We start from the raw sequence: 13,880 nt of genomic DNA, 5'->3' as shown, positions 1-13,880 counted from the left end.
ACATCAATGAACAAATTCACTTACCTGCGTTCTTTCTTTCTGAAGCTGCATTCTGACCCAGCACATGCAGGGTTGCATGTCAGAGCATTGGCCTTCTACATCAACCATATGAAGTCTCCTCAGCTCTTATCTTATTCGGAGCAGTTGAAGGGCCTGCCCCTCTCATCTCAGTGACTGTCCAAGTGGGTTTCCGCCTGCATCCACAACTGTTATGTATATCATTGGAAAGAGCTACCTGGTGCCATCACAGCTCACTCAACCCGGGCCGTGTCTTCCACTACTGCCTTCCTCAAGAACGTACCCCTTTACTGACTTTTGTAAGGTGGCTGTGTGGTCCTCCCGTAAGAAGTTCACTCAGCACTACATGCTGTCATTTATCATCATATCTTCTGTCCAAGTCAGCCAAGCCATGTTGTCTACTGTGGTAGTGACTGAGCTCCAAATCCACCTCTATTCTGTGACTCCTGCTTCATTAGTTACCCAGTGTGAAGCACCTATGAGGGCACTCCTCGAAGAAGAGGAAGTTACTCACCTTGTGCAGTAACGATGGTTCTTTGAAATGTGTTCTCCCTCCCCCCCCCATGGGTGCTCCACTTCCCCTCCCTCCCTCCTTCCCCTGCTTTGGAATGTCCTGATCTCTTTGTCAGGTAGAAAAGGAATGGAGGAGTCCACACTGCATGCGCACCAGGAAGCACGAGGAGGCGCTAATGTGCGGTGTGGGAAGCCGTGGGTATGGAAGACTCTCTAAGCCCTCGCATGAGGACGCATGCAAACAAAGTGGAGCACCCAGAAGGGGGACACATCTGGAGGCACCATTGCTACTGCACAGGGTGAGTAACTTCCTCTCCTAGTATTAAGCTCTGATTTCCTTTAACTGTATGCATGAAAATGTCTGTAATGGAGGCCATTTAAGTATGCGTCTGGATGGACAGAAGAATCACCTTTTGGTTACGTTGACTTTTTTAGTATGCTACAGAACTCAACTTGCCCACCAGAATAATGGTCCTGGAAACTTTTTTTAATAACCACAATCGTGCTCATAGAGCATATTTTGCATGCAGCTAATTTAAAATAAACTCAGTACAGCAAGGTCATTGAGTTCATGAATCTAGCATTCATGAATTGAGTTATTCACAGACTCCGGCTTCCCTTGTGTGGTGCTGGAAGAGGAAGGTGTCTCATCTGGCCCCTCCATCGTGGGTCTGCCAAAGCCCGCTGTTTGCCATCACTCCCTCCCGAAGCAGCCTGTGGGAAGCCGCTTTCTGAGGAAAGGCTACCCTCATGCGAGGCTCCTTCTGAGAAAGCATCCCTGATGTAGCAGCTGAAGTGCAGGGCCTGCATCAATTTCATTTCCCCCTCCCCCAACACAAACACTTCCAGATCCGGGGACTTACCTTGGCAGGTGTGCACCATGGCTCTGTGCATGCTGGCGTGCCAAGGTAATATGGCCGCCGGGAACACCGCACTTGAGAGCAAGCGGTGGGGGTGGTACGAGGCATGCCTGTGTCCTGGGCCTGTGGTGCTTTCATGAACAGCATGGGGGAAGTGTGCATGGAGCTGAAGCACGAGTTCGACCAGTGCTTCAATTACTGGTTTGCTAAGAAGCTGCTTAAGGGAGAGAGCGTTGGGGACCCCTGTGTGCAGCTCTTCAAGTGCTGCCAGATCTGCATGCAGGTAGGACGGCTGGGGGTGGGGCTTCCTTCGGCTTCCATCTCTGGGCCATGAGCAGTGGGTAAAATGATCTTTGTGAAATTCAACATTTGCAAGGGTTCTCAACACCAAACTATGGTGAATGTTGCGCCCCTACTGTAATAAACCTGCAGGAAGGCTTCAAAATGTTAAGTGGGTTGTGCTGCTTGTGCCAAAGTGGAGCATACTTCTATTATTACTAGGGATGGGCAAAAGCTAGGGTAAAAGGGAAGGAACTGCAGACATGAGATCATGTACACACTGGAGAATTCTATACAGAATGTTTTATCACAAAGGTATTGCCTTGATGCAGGAATTACTGAGTGAAATTCTGTGGCCTGTTGTGCAGCAGGTGAAACAATATGATGGGACTAGTCTCTTGTGATCTTAAATGCTGAATCTATTTAAATTATGGCAATGGGATTTAAATGCTAAAAACTCAAGAGTTCTTCTGAAACTGTGGTAAGTCTGCAGTATCCCCCTTTACCAGATTGTGTGCTCAATCTGTTGCAGGAGATGAGCGAACTATGGTGTTTGTGGAAACAAAGAAAAAAGCAGATTTCATTGCAACGTTTCTTTGTCAAGAAAAAATAGCAACTACCAGTATTCATGGGTAAGTGTTTAATTGCATAAATTATTTTATTCTGTTAGTTCATTTAAATTAAAAAATTACCTCTCCCATTACTCATTTGTCATGAACAGAACCAGTGTTGGACTAAAATGCACAGAATAATAGACTCATAGGTCTAGAAGAGAGCTCAGAAGGTCATGGAGTACAAACCCTGCTGAAAGCAGGACCAATACTAACCAGGGATTTGTCAAGCTGGGACTTGGAATTGAGAGTCTGATACTCAGTGCTTTTTGAGCACTGGAAGATTTGAGGGTGAGAGGAACCGTGTTCCCAGTACTAAGTGGTCAGATATACTTTTTGTTTTCCTGGGATAAATTATTTAAGTAAGTCCCTTTTTGTTATCAGTTTAAATTTTTACCAAAACATTCCCAATTTTTTTTTTTTTTTTTAAATTTTTTCCTCAGTTTTCACCCTATTTTTTTGTCATTCAGATGTATAAAAAATAACTCAAGGTACAATGCTTTGAATGATTGATATATAATGATGATACATTACTTTGTGTATATGCAAAGCTCCCTGTTGAAGTAAGGCTATGTATTACTAACTGTAAAGGTACACTACAGAAGGTGATCAAAGGGCCATAGGGGACAATGTGTGAGCAGTGTGACACCGTTGGGGGGAAAAAATCAAACATCATTTTGGGATGCACTAACAGGAGTGTTGTAAGCAAGACGTGAGAAGTAATTTTTCTGCACTACTCTGTGGTGATTAAGCTTCAGTACTGTGTTCAGTTTCTGGCACCACATTTTAGGAAAGCTGTGGACAAACTGGAAACCAACTAGAGAAGCGCAATAAAAAAGATTAACCTTTGGAAAACATGACTTCTGAGGGGAGATTAAAAGAATTTGTCTTGTTTAGTCTGGAAAAGAGAAGGTTGAACAGTTCTCAAGTATTTAAAAGGTTTTTACAAGGAGGAGGGAGAAAAATTGTTCTTAATTTCGGACAATAAGACAAGAATCAATGGGCTTAAATTGCGGCAAGGAAGACACCGAATTGGACATGAGGAAAAAATTTCTAGGAGGATGGTTAAGTGCTGTTATGAATTGCCTAAGAAAGTTATGCAATCTCCACTAGATGGTGTTTGGTCCTGCTGTGAATGCAGGGGACTGGACTTGACCTTTTGAGGTTCTCCAGTTCTACAGTTCTGTGATTCTTGAAACATTGAGAGCGAGCACATGCATCTAGAGTTAGCATTACAGCACTAGCATTTATTTCTCAGGTTAAGTAAAAACATGGTAGGAAGGAGGAGCAGGAGTATGTAATGGAAGTGAGAGCAATAGTATTTAATTACGATCTTCTTTTTCTGTCTTATCTTCATTTCCCTGTTTTTGGAAGCTCATGGGATTTTGCGCTTGATCTCTGGTTCTGTCTAAATGTTTTGGCCTACCTAGAGATACTGTCTAGCGTGCTAAATGGAAGGGTAAGCTTCTGCCTCAAATATTCTTGGATCCTTAATTCCAGGGAAATAAATGTAAAGTAGTCATCTTAAACATTCAATCCTTGGCTTCTGTGAAGACTGTCAATTATGATAGTGGTATTTTCAGTGCAGAATATCATCCCCCAGGGTCTGAGGTAGGACTGAACTAATTTAACAGGACCTCAAAACTCGTCTCATGAATGTGACTGCCTTTCAGTAAGCTGGGAAATTCTGTCCCAGAAAGTCAAAAATGTTTTCGTAATATTTTCAAATTCTGCATATTTGGCACAATGTGAGATAAGTTGCAATTATTTTGATAAATTTTAAATTGCCTGTCAGTAAATGTGTTGGTAACAATATAGACAAAACAATCAAAATGTTTTTGACAAATAGATCCTTTAGTAGGTATGTTAATACAAAACTTTGAGTAATTCATTTGAACTACAGTGCACAAATGTTTTTCCCACACCGTGCAGAAAGCAGTGCAAAGGTTTGGGGGAGTTAGAGGCAATGGAGGACGTGATGGAAAGATAAGGAATTGCTGGAATGAAACAGATGGGTTGTTGGGCATGGGTAGAAGTCTGGAACATCACTGGGGAGGGGAGCAAGGAGGGATTGTTAGGAAGTTGTCTCCCCCATGCAGATTCTGGCTGATCTCCAGCCCCTCCCATTCAGTTAGAGAACTGTACCTCTGCATCCCTATACCTCACTCAGCCTATCCCCTCATCACCATGTTTCCCTGCACCACCCACTGCTATTCAGCCACTAGCTTCTTGTTCCCTGGCCCCAGTCTGTATCCCTGAAACCAGGGGTCTGCAACCTATGGCTCTGGAGCCTTATGCAGCTCTTGAAGGACGACTTTGTGGGTCTTGTTGCTATAATTGCAAAGTGTTTAAAAAACAAATGCTCATTATTTTCAATAAATGGTGAGTGTCTAAAAGACCAAAAATGAACAACTCACACCAAAATAGCAAACAGTGTTATCTCAGAATGTTGTATAACTCTCCCGAGCATCTTACTGAGAGAAGGTTTGAGAGTGAGAGTCTGGAAGACAATAGTACGTCCCCTCATAGTGGGAATAGTGTGACTCAGTTATCAGTTTTCAGATATACTGGACTAAGACATACTAACACATCTGGTCTACACTAGGAGGTTAGTTCAAATTTGAGTGACTATGGTTAGACAATTGACCTATCAGTCCATGCTACAGGGTCCATTCTGCTGACATTAAGGGCTCCTAAAGTTGGACTTTTGTACTCTGCATTTCATGAGGAGTAATGCCAAATTTGACCTTGCTTGGTTGGCTTTAGGGTAGTGCAGATGAAGCATTGTGAAAGTCACTGTTCACTCCCGGAGGTGTCCCACAGTGCCCCAGCGTGCCAACTCTGGCCACCACTTTCAGCTCCACTGCTTTCTAACTCTGTAGGAAATGGCCCAGGAGAGTTTTTGAATTTCAATTCCTGTTTTTGCCAGAGTGGTGAGTGGAGCAGGCAGCACATCAGGCCATCAGTTCCCAGGGTCCCCCAGCATGGAGTATTCAGAAGATCCATTGCTGGAGCTGAGGGAGAGAGGATATGAAGCGGTGCTGGCAGAAATATGAAGCAGCAGAAGGAACACAGACATCTGTGCTGAAATGTTACAGGACACGGTGGAACAGGATTCACCAGGGATGTCCCACAGTCCTGCCTGAAAATAAAGGAGCTCAGACAGGCGTACCAGTAGACAAAGGAGGCAAACAGACATTCTGGGTCACTGACGCAAGCATGCTTCTATGAGCAGCTGCATGGAATTCTGGTGGGGGCTCAAACGCTGTCTGCAAATAGTCTGTGGACACCTCCCAAGACATTCCTCAGGCAGCCTCTGGGAACAGTGAGGAGGACATGAAGAAAGATGACAATGGTCAGCAGGCAAATGGAACAGCTGGTCTCCCTGACAGCCAGGAACTATTTTTTAAGCTTTGGATTTCATCCACTTCTCCCAGGACATTTCACAGCCAGACCCTGATGGTGGTGAGGGCACCTCTGAGTTCTTATTTTTAATTATGCTCCAAGTGGGTTAAAGCAGTTGGGTATGATTGGTGGCAGGCACTGTACCTACACAGCCCAGGGCCCTGAAACAACTTGTTAACGTGTGGGGGTGGAGTGGTGATCCTCTCTGCAAGTCTGTCATATGCCCACCCAAAGTCTCTTTTTTTTCCCCTGTGATGATGGATGTAATTCCAAAGTGTCATGCAGGATGTCTCCTTTAACAGGAAAACCCATCTTGTGTCATAACCACATATGCTTTTCTTATGGGCTGGGGAGCACACCTTGGGGACCAGATGGTTAACAGGGAAAGTCACATGCATATCAAATTCCTGGGACTGAGAGCAGGGGGCATCACCTACCATCATCTCCTATCTTGTGGAACAAATCCATATGAATTTTAATAGATAATATTATGTTCATGATCTATATAAACTGCCAGGATGGCACTCAGTCCACTTCCTCTTCATGGAAGTGGTCTTATTTTTTTGGAACTGATGTATCTGCCATAGTATCATACTGACCGTGGTCTGTCTGGCAGAATCCCTCAACATGGTGGCAGATGATCTCGGACATTACTTTTCTGAACAACACGAATGGGAAATAAAGCAAACGGTCATGCAACAGATATGCCACAACTTGGGCCAACTCTAGATCAATCTTTGTCACCTGGTCAAATTGGAAGTGCCACCAGTTGTGCTACAGGGCAAGGGATTGCTGGAGTATGCCTTCCTCACCCCCTGGAAGATGCCACTTTTTTATATGCCTTTCCACCTTTACTGTTGATACACCAAGTGATCAGAAAGATAGGCAATGGTAGAGCACAAGTTATTCTTATAGTACCATCCTGGGCGAGACAGACTGGGTTCCCCTACCTTCATCGTCTAGCCAGCCACAGTCCACAACCTCTTCCTCCTCACCCAAATTTCTCATAGCATCATGGTTGCTGGATACATCCAAACCCAACCGTTTTTCACCCCAAACCCTGGATATTCCATGGCTGTATCAGGGTGAGCAGACCGTCTCACAGTGAAACAGATACTTGTGAACAGTGGATGCACCACAATGAGAGAAACTGACCTGTACTAATGGAAAAAATTGCAAAATGGTGTCACCATATGCAAGTAACACCCTCCACAGCACCCCTTCCAAACATCCTGAAATATCTGCTAGCTCTGGCTCTTTGCTCAGTTCCCTCAGCGTTCATTTGGGTGATTTATTGCAGCCTTTCGTAATAAAGTCAGTGGTGTGTCAGTCTTCACCCATTCTACTACAAAGTGATTCGTGACAGGGATGCAAAATACATTCCTTAAAGGAGATTCTGTATCACCTTGGGACTTGAATCATGTGATCAGGAGTCTCGCAAGTGTTTCCTCTCAGCTTCTATTGACCTGTTCTCTTCTATATATGTCTATGAATGTGTCATTCCTTGTCATGATCATGTCAACCTGATGAGTCAGGGAAATAACCCTTATGGTGTCTTTATCCCATATTTATGAAGGAAAGAGTCACACTGAGACCAGACCCCAAGTTCCTCTCCAAAGTAGTTTCCGCATTCCACATCAACCAACCTGTTCATCTTCTATCACGTTTCACATCAGCCAACCTATTCATCATCTACCATCTTCCCAAAACTGCATGAAAACCTGCTTCGGACAGCACACCATGCACTAGAGGCGTGACAGGCTTCATCCTTTGAAAGGATGAAACCATGGTGTAAGTCTCCTAGGCTCTTCTTCTCTATAGCCAAATGTTCCAAAGGGGAAGCAACCTTGTCCCAGTGTCTCTCCATTAGCTCTTGACGTGCATACGTTTGTTGCTTTGTTCACAATAAGACGCCATGGTAGAGGATAATGGCACATTCCACTCGAGCTGCAGCAATATATATTGCATTCTTCAAAGATGTCTCATTGCAAGACATGCAAAGCAGCCACGTGCGCCTTTACTAAACATGAAATTACATCTAGACTGCTTCATGCTTTTTCAGTAGGACATGCTGTCCTCTCGTCAATAATACAACCACAACTTCAAAACACACCATCTTGAGAGCCTGCACTGCTTTTTAATAACACAGAATGGAGCATGCACTGGGATATCACCCAACAAGGAAGTTAATCACCTTGGGCAGTAATGAGGTTCTCTGAGATGTCTCCCTGTGGGGTGCTTTACTACCCTCCCTCCTCCCCTCTGCCTTGGAGTTCTGTTCTGGGACTCCCTGGTAGAAAAGGAGTGGAGGGGCTTGGCAGTACACACTATCAGTGGGTGCCAACAGCATGAGGTGTGGACCTCTTACATGTGGCAGAGCACTGCTAATGAAAAACCTCTGATTGCTGGTGCAAGGACACATGGACGCCCAGAGTGGAGCACCCGCAGGGGATGCACATCTCGAAGAATCCTCGTTTATTGCACAAGCTAAGTAACTTCTTCTGCACCATTCACTTGCCTTTGACTAATAGTTCTAACCCCCTTCTCAGAACATCAGGAAAATGTCTTCATACCTCTCCTATGGCAGTTTGGGGAATCTACAGAGTTCCAAAAATGTAACAGTTAACTCTCATATCTTTAAGCTGCAAACTCCACTTTGAATATGGTGCTAACTGTCCTCTCTTGTGCCCCATGTTGGATTGAAATTCCGAGGTAGAAACTGGAAGCTGAAAAACTGATGCTTTACCAGATATGGATAGTCTTAGAGCTTTTTGTCACAGAAGTACAATGATGCAGCATAATATTGCAAATGTATATTGAAGCAACTTTAGTACGAACATAGAAATATCACACTTGTGTCTCAGCACAAAACTGGCTCGCTAGTTAAATCGGACTGCTTCTTTCACCCACTGCATTTGTGTTCCCATGACATTCTGCTGAGTGCTCCTGTGATCTTTGCATTTCCAGGCCAGACCTCAGGAGCTCCTAGCAAAACTGCATGCTGAGAGTTTGCAGAGCTGAATGAATGTATTTCCAGAGGTGCAAGTTAAGCATCCCTACTGTGTATTATTAGTTTTACTTCTCAGTTAAATGTTTGGTTTTATAAAAATGGAAGCATTTTTTATTCTTAAATACCGGCGTTGTTAATTTGCCTTACTATGCAGAGCTTCACAAAACGAAACAAAAAAAGCTGCCTGCATCACCTTAGGTGATGAGCTTTTGTGGCGCAGATCCACTTCTTCAGGTATGGAGAATAACCTGAATCTGGAGAAGTGGTCTGTCCCACGAAAGCCCATCAGCTAATAAATAATATTGTCAATCTTTAAGGACTTTTTTTTGTTTTGTCAAAATAGAGTAATGGAGGATATGCAATCCTGAGAACTCATGGCTAGTGGGTGTGCTGCAGAGATGTGATCCACACATCTGCTTGTCTATGCTGCATGCTGCTTCTGAAAGGAACGCAAATGAGTGAGATTAAAAATGCAAGTGAAGCGCACATCTCATGCTTCATTTGCATATTTTCACACAATTATGCTTCCAGAAGAGGGTTTTCTGGAAGCAAAACAGCTATGTAGATGGGGTTCTTTCGAAAATAAACCCTATTTTTGAGAGGAACCTTCTTCCTATTTTGTTTCTGGAAGAAGAGTTCTTTCGAAAACAGGATTTGTTTTCGAAAGAACCCTGTCTACAGGGCTGTTCTTGCTTTTGGAAAAGTCTCTTCCAGAAGCGTGATTGTGCGAGAATATGCAAAGGCAGTGCAGGATATGTAAATCTATACTTCATTTGCTTTTTTGATCTCTCTCTCTTTTTTGCTTTCTGCTTTTGGAAGTGGAATGCGGTGTAAACCAAGCCTGAGACTATGCAGATCTTTGTCTTGCATATCTTACGCTGTAGTGCTCACTTGTCATGAGAGAAATCTGTATTCTAACCAATACTTTCTTTGTTTGCAGTGATCGGGAGCAGAGAGAGCGAGAAGAGGCTCTTCGGGATTTTCGCACTGGAAAATGCCCTGTGCTAGTTGCAACTTCAGTAGCTGCAAGAGGCCTGGATATTGAAAATGTTCAACATGTTATTAATTTTGATCTTCCTTCCACTATTGATGAATATGTTCACCGGATTGGGAGAACTGGCCGCTGTGGGAACATCGGCAAAGCAATTTCTTTCTTTGATTCTGTTTCAGACAGCCACATAGCCCAACCTCTGGTTAAAGTGCTTTCAGATGTATGTTATCCATTTTTTCCACACTTAAATGTTACTTTAAATGCTGCTAGGACTCCATTTAATGTGTGAAATGGTCATTATGCCTTTGATGGATTTAAAGTTTCTCAAGTCCATAGTTTGGCAAGCTAATCAACATTTAAACTCGCAATTTTTCTTCTGTAGGCTCAGCAGGAAGTTCCATCATGGCTGGAAGAAATTGCTTTTGGTGCTCATGGAATTGGCTTCAGCAATCCAAGAGGAAATGTCTTTGCATCTGTTGATACTCGAAAGGTAAGTTTGGACCAAAGAAAAGGAATTGTTGCTTTTGGAAGAATTTGATAAGCTAGATCCACATCAGTATAAAATTTTTTTCACGTGCCCTTAAATTTAATTTAATTTTTTTTTTCATGTGTACTTTGAGTGGCTAGGACTGTTTGATCAAGATTTGTTCTTGAAACAAGAATTATTAGCAATGTGTGTAGCCTTCAGGGATGAAGAGAGACAAATATCTATATTACAGCCAGTTCCCAGGAGTTGTAAAAAAACAGCTGAAATTAGATTCTGTATTTGGAAATAGAGGCCTCTTCAAGAATGGATTTTTTGATATAAGCATTAATACCAACAAGTTTTCCTGTTTCAGGGGCTCTTTTTGCTGATTTTTTTTTTTTCCTGGCTTTGGAGGAGACAATCAACTGTTAAAATTGATTGCATGTTGTCTAAAAGTGTGAATCTAGCTTTCTCAAGGCAACTTGGCAACTTTTGTGTTAACTGACAGCGCCATTTCTAATTTTGTGTAGTTTTGTTTTGTTTCAATATCCCCGTTTTGCCTAGTGCCCTCTTTTTTTTTTCTCTCCCCCCGGCCTTTGTTGTGTTTCTCATTCCCTGGCCTTTTGATACTTAATTATACTGACGCTACTAATCTAGAATCAGCAGTGCCTACATTTTGTGAAAGTTTTGCACCTACCATCCATGGGTGGTGTGCATGCTGAGTTTCATTGAGCTGCTTTGGTAGAGCTCACTTGTTTACTGGTCTGAACTGGGAGGGGATTGTAGAAATGAACACACTGCGATTTATATGGAGATGATAGTGATGGGCACAAAATTATTCTGTGCTCATGCTGAAAAGCTGTTGCAGAACATAGATCCTGACCTCTGTTCTGGTGACAGGTTCCTGCCCTTGACTCTAGGGGAGAAAGACCTTTCAGAAATGTGTGACCTTTCCATCCTCAAGAAATCAGGAAAAAGATATGGAGGAACCTGAATCTGTAGAAGGTGCAGCACAGTTACAGGTTGAATCTCTCTAATCCCAGAATTTGTCCGGCAACATCTGTAATCCGGCAAGATTTTAGTTAGCTGGACGACTTTATGGGTGTGGCTAAGTTTCCCGTGGTCCCATAAAGTTTGCTTATAGCCACCAGTCCTGGCCCTCGGTGTTCTGTGCTGTTGTTTAGCTGTAATTTAGCTTAAATGTCATCTTCTAAGAGCCCAGTAAGCAGTCGAAGAGTTGGTAATGCTGTTAGACAACATTGACCTCCTCTGGTTTAGCAAATTCTCTCATCTGACACTGGTCAGGTCCAAAGGTGTCAGATTAGAGAGGTTCCCTCCCCTGGAGTTAAGGGCAAGAACCTGTCGCCCAGAATAAATGGTGTGCACAGCTGTACTTTGTATTCTAATGTAGCTTTAAAAAATTGGTGAAGTGTTAAATATCAAAAGATAAGACAAGTCAATGGATACAGAATTCAGAATGGAGTCCTGCTAATGTTCATGAATCTGGCAGAAACTGTATTCCATTTGGCTCCCATCAAAGCAATTTTTTATTTTTTTTCATTAAATTCACCATTGCCAGTATAGAATGTTACCTTTTAGTCTGTATCAGTGTTCCATTTCCTTAGTTGCAGTAATCAAGTAGCTGACATAGAAGAACCATGGAAGACTAGGGTTGGAAGAGATTTTAGGAGGTCTAGTCTAACCTCCCTCTCAAAGAAGAACCAGCTCAACTCAATGATCCTAGTCAAGATTTTGTCAAAAGCTTTAAAGGATAGCTATTCCAGCATCTCTAGGCAACCCATTCTGGTGCTTTGCCACCTGACTAATGAAATAGTTTTTCCTAATATCCCATCTAGACCTCCCCAACTAGGCCTCATTGTTGAAGATACAATAGCCTTTAAGGATGGGGTGCTGGGACAACACAGTATACAGGTAATATGGCTTAATGCAGAGACTAACGCATTAATATTCTAGAGATGCAAGTGGTCTGGTTTGCTTTTCAAAGACAGCAGCACATTTGGGTTCAGTTAGACAACACAGTGACATAATTTTACAAGTGGCCTTGCACAGGTTATCTAAGTGATACCTTGACTGTAAGTTGGCTAGCTACAAGGAAACCATCCACACAGAGATGCTAAAAGTGTGTGTTGAGTAAACTATCACCCAGTAACTCAGGATGGTCCAGTCATCAAAAAGCATTTTAGATCTTTGTCTCTTAATTTTTGAGACTACTGACCCTATGAGTAATCTGACTTGTCTTACAAAACAAGGTTTCCTTTGGCACCTTAAAAAAAAAAAAATGCAAGGTTTATTTGGACATAAACTGTCACAAGCAAACATCTGCTTTAACAGATGCCTCGTATATTTATGCATGCCTTTGTAATTTCCACTCTATGCATTTGAAAAAGTGGGTTTTTGCTCATGAAAGCTTATGTCCAAGGTAAAACTGTTGAATCTTTAAGGTGCTACAGGACTATTCATTGTTTTTGTGGATACAGACCAATGGCTACTCTGATAGCTTCCTAGATATCATCTAGAAAAGTATGTGGACATACGTTCATTTGAAACACCAGAGTTGAGGACATTCACTAAGAAAAATGACAGCAGTCATTGGTCTATATAAAGTAATAAGCCTTTACCCTTGTACCATCTTTCTATGCTTATGGCCCAATAAGTAGTTGCATAACCTTTTTTTCAGATTGATTTTTAACAAAATTTATTATCTTTTGAGTTACTTAGAGGATGTTCTGGTCTGAGTTTTGGCTTTCAACAATCAGATCTTATGTCTGAGAGTTAAGTAGTAGAAATGGTCTATAGTGGAATCCATAATTATTCTGACTTGACTTTCCTACCTACAATTCATTTAGGAGGCAGCAAAATCCCAAGACTCCATCTATTGAAACCAATGGCATCTAATGCCCCATTTTTTCCTTTTTTCAAGAGATAATTAATTGAAATCATAGCCTCCAAAATCACTGCTTTTAGGTATATCATTCTTAGTATATCATCTTCAAGAACCAGGTTTACTTCATATATCAACAAAGGTAGCTCATTCTTCCCCTATTTTATTCAATGCCATCAGTACCCCAAATAGAAGATATGGCTGTATGAGATGAGCAGTTAAAATATGCCTTAGTCAGTCTAGTCAGGAAATTGTCTTTTAGTGTTTTTTTAATGATTGGCCACATGGTTTCTGCTTATGGTGTGCATGTAGTCAGGATAGGAATTTTTATTTGGCCAATATCCATTGAGTCTGTTCCTGCATATGTACTGTTCGCCTTTGAGCATATACAGTAGACTGGACCCAGCCATCCCTCAACTTCTTACCTCCCACAAGAGTAAGATGGGCCCTTGTAGTATCACATTGTTCTTGCTCCTGTGCACCTTCTTAATCTGATGATGATTAGCAGAGTTGTCTTGTTTTATCCGTTTGCCTTAAACAGCAACCAAAAACCTCTTTTACTATTCTATTTAGGGAACTCAAGGTATTTGTTCTCAGGGAGCAGTGCCTGAATAGTTTCAAAACTGGCTCCTCTTGTGTTGTGGCTTTTCCACTTAAAAACACAAATTGCATTTTCTTTCCGTCTTGTAGTGTAGGACACCTTGCCAATATTTAGTCAGATCTGTTGCTCCTTTTTCAGCAGCTGTTTTGGGAGCAACTGAGGTCAATCTTGAACTTTCTGCTGGCGAGCTTATAAAGCACTTTCTTGAGACGAAGGGCTTTATG

General features: G+C 42.3%; 1 protein-coding gene across 1 annotated transcript in view; it reads left to right on the top strand.

Annotated features, from left to right (window-relative positions):
* Positions 1-13,880, top strand: part of DDX4 (DEAD-box helicase 4) — a 100,656-nt gene that overhangs the window by 79,760 nt on the left and 7,016 nt on the right. Inside the window, exons 17-19 of the mRNA XM_074995563.1 lie at positions 2,203-2,302; positions 9,637-9,907; positions 10,070-10,177. Of these exons, the coding sequence (XP_074851664.1) occupies positions 2,203-2,302; positions 9,637-9,907; positions 10,070-10,177 (479 nt within the window). The remainder of the gene's footprint in view (positions 1-2,202; positions 2,303-9,636; positions 9,908-10,069; positions 10,178-13,880) is intronic.

The sequence above is a fragment of the Carettochelys insculpta genome, chromosome 5 (genome assembly GCF_033958435.1).
Source record: "Carettochelys insculpta isolate YL-2023 chromosome 5, ASM3395843v1, whole genome shotgun sequence".
In the NCBI taxonomy this organism is placed as follows: domain Eukaryota; kingdom Metazoa; phylum Chordata; order Testudines; family Carettochelyidae; genus Carettochelys; species Carettochelys insculpta.
This window is presented reverse-complemented; position numbering and strand designations above follow the sequence as displayed.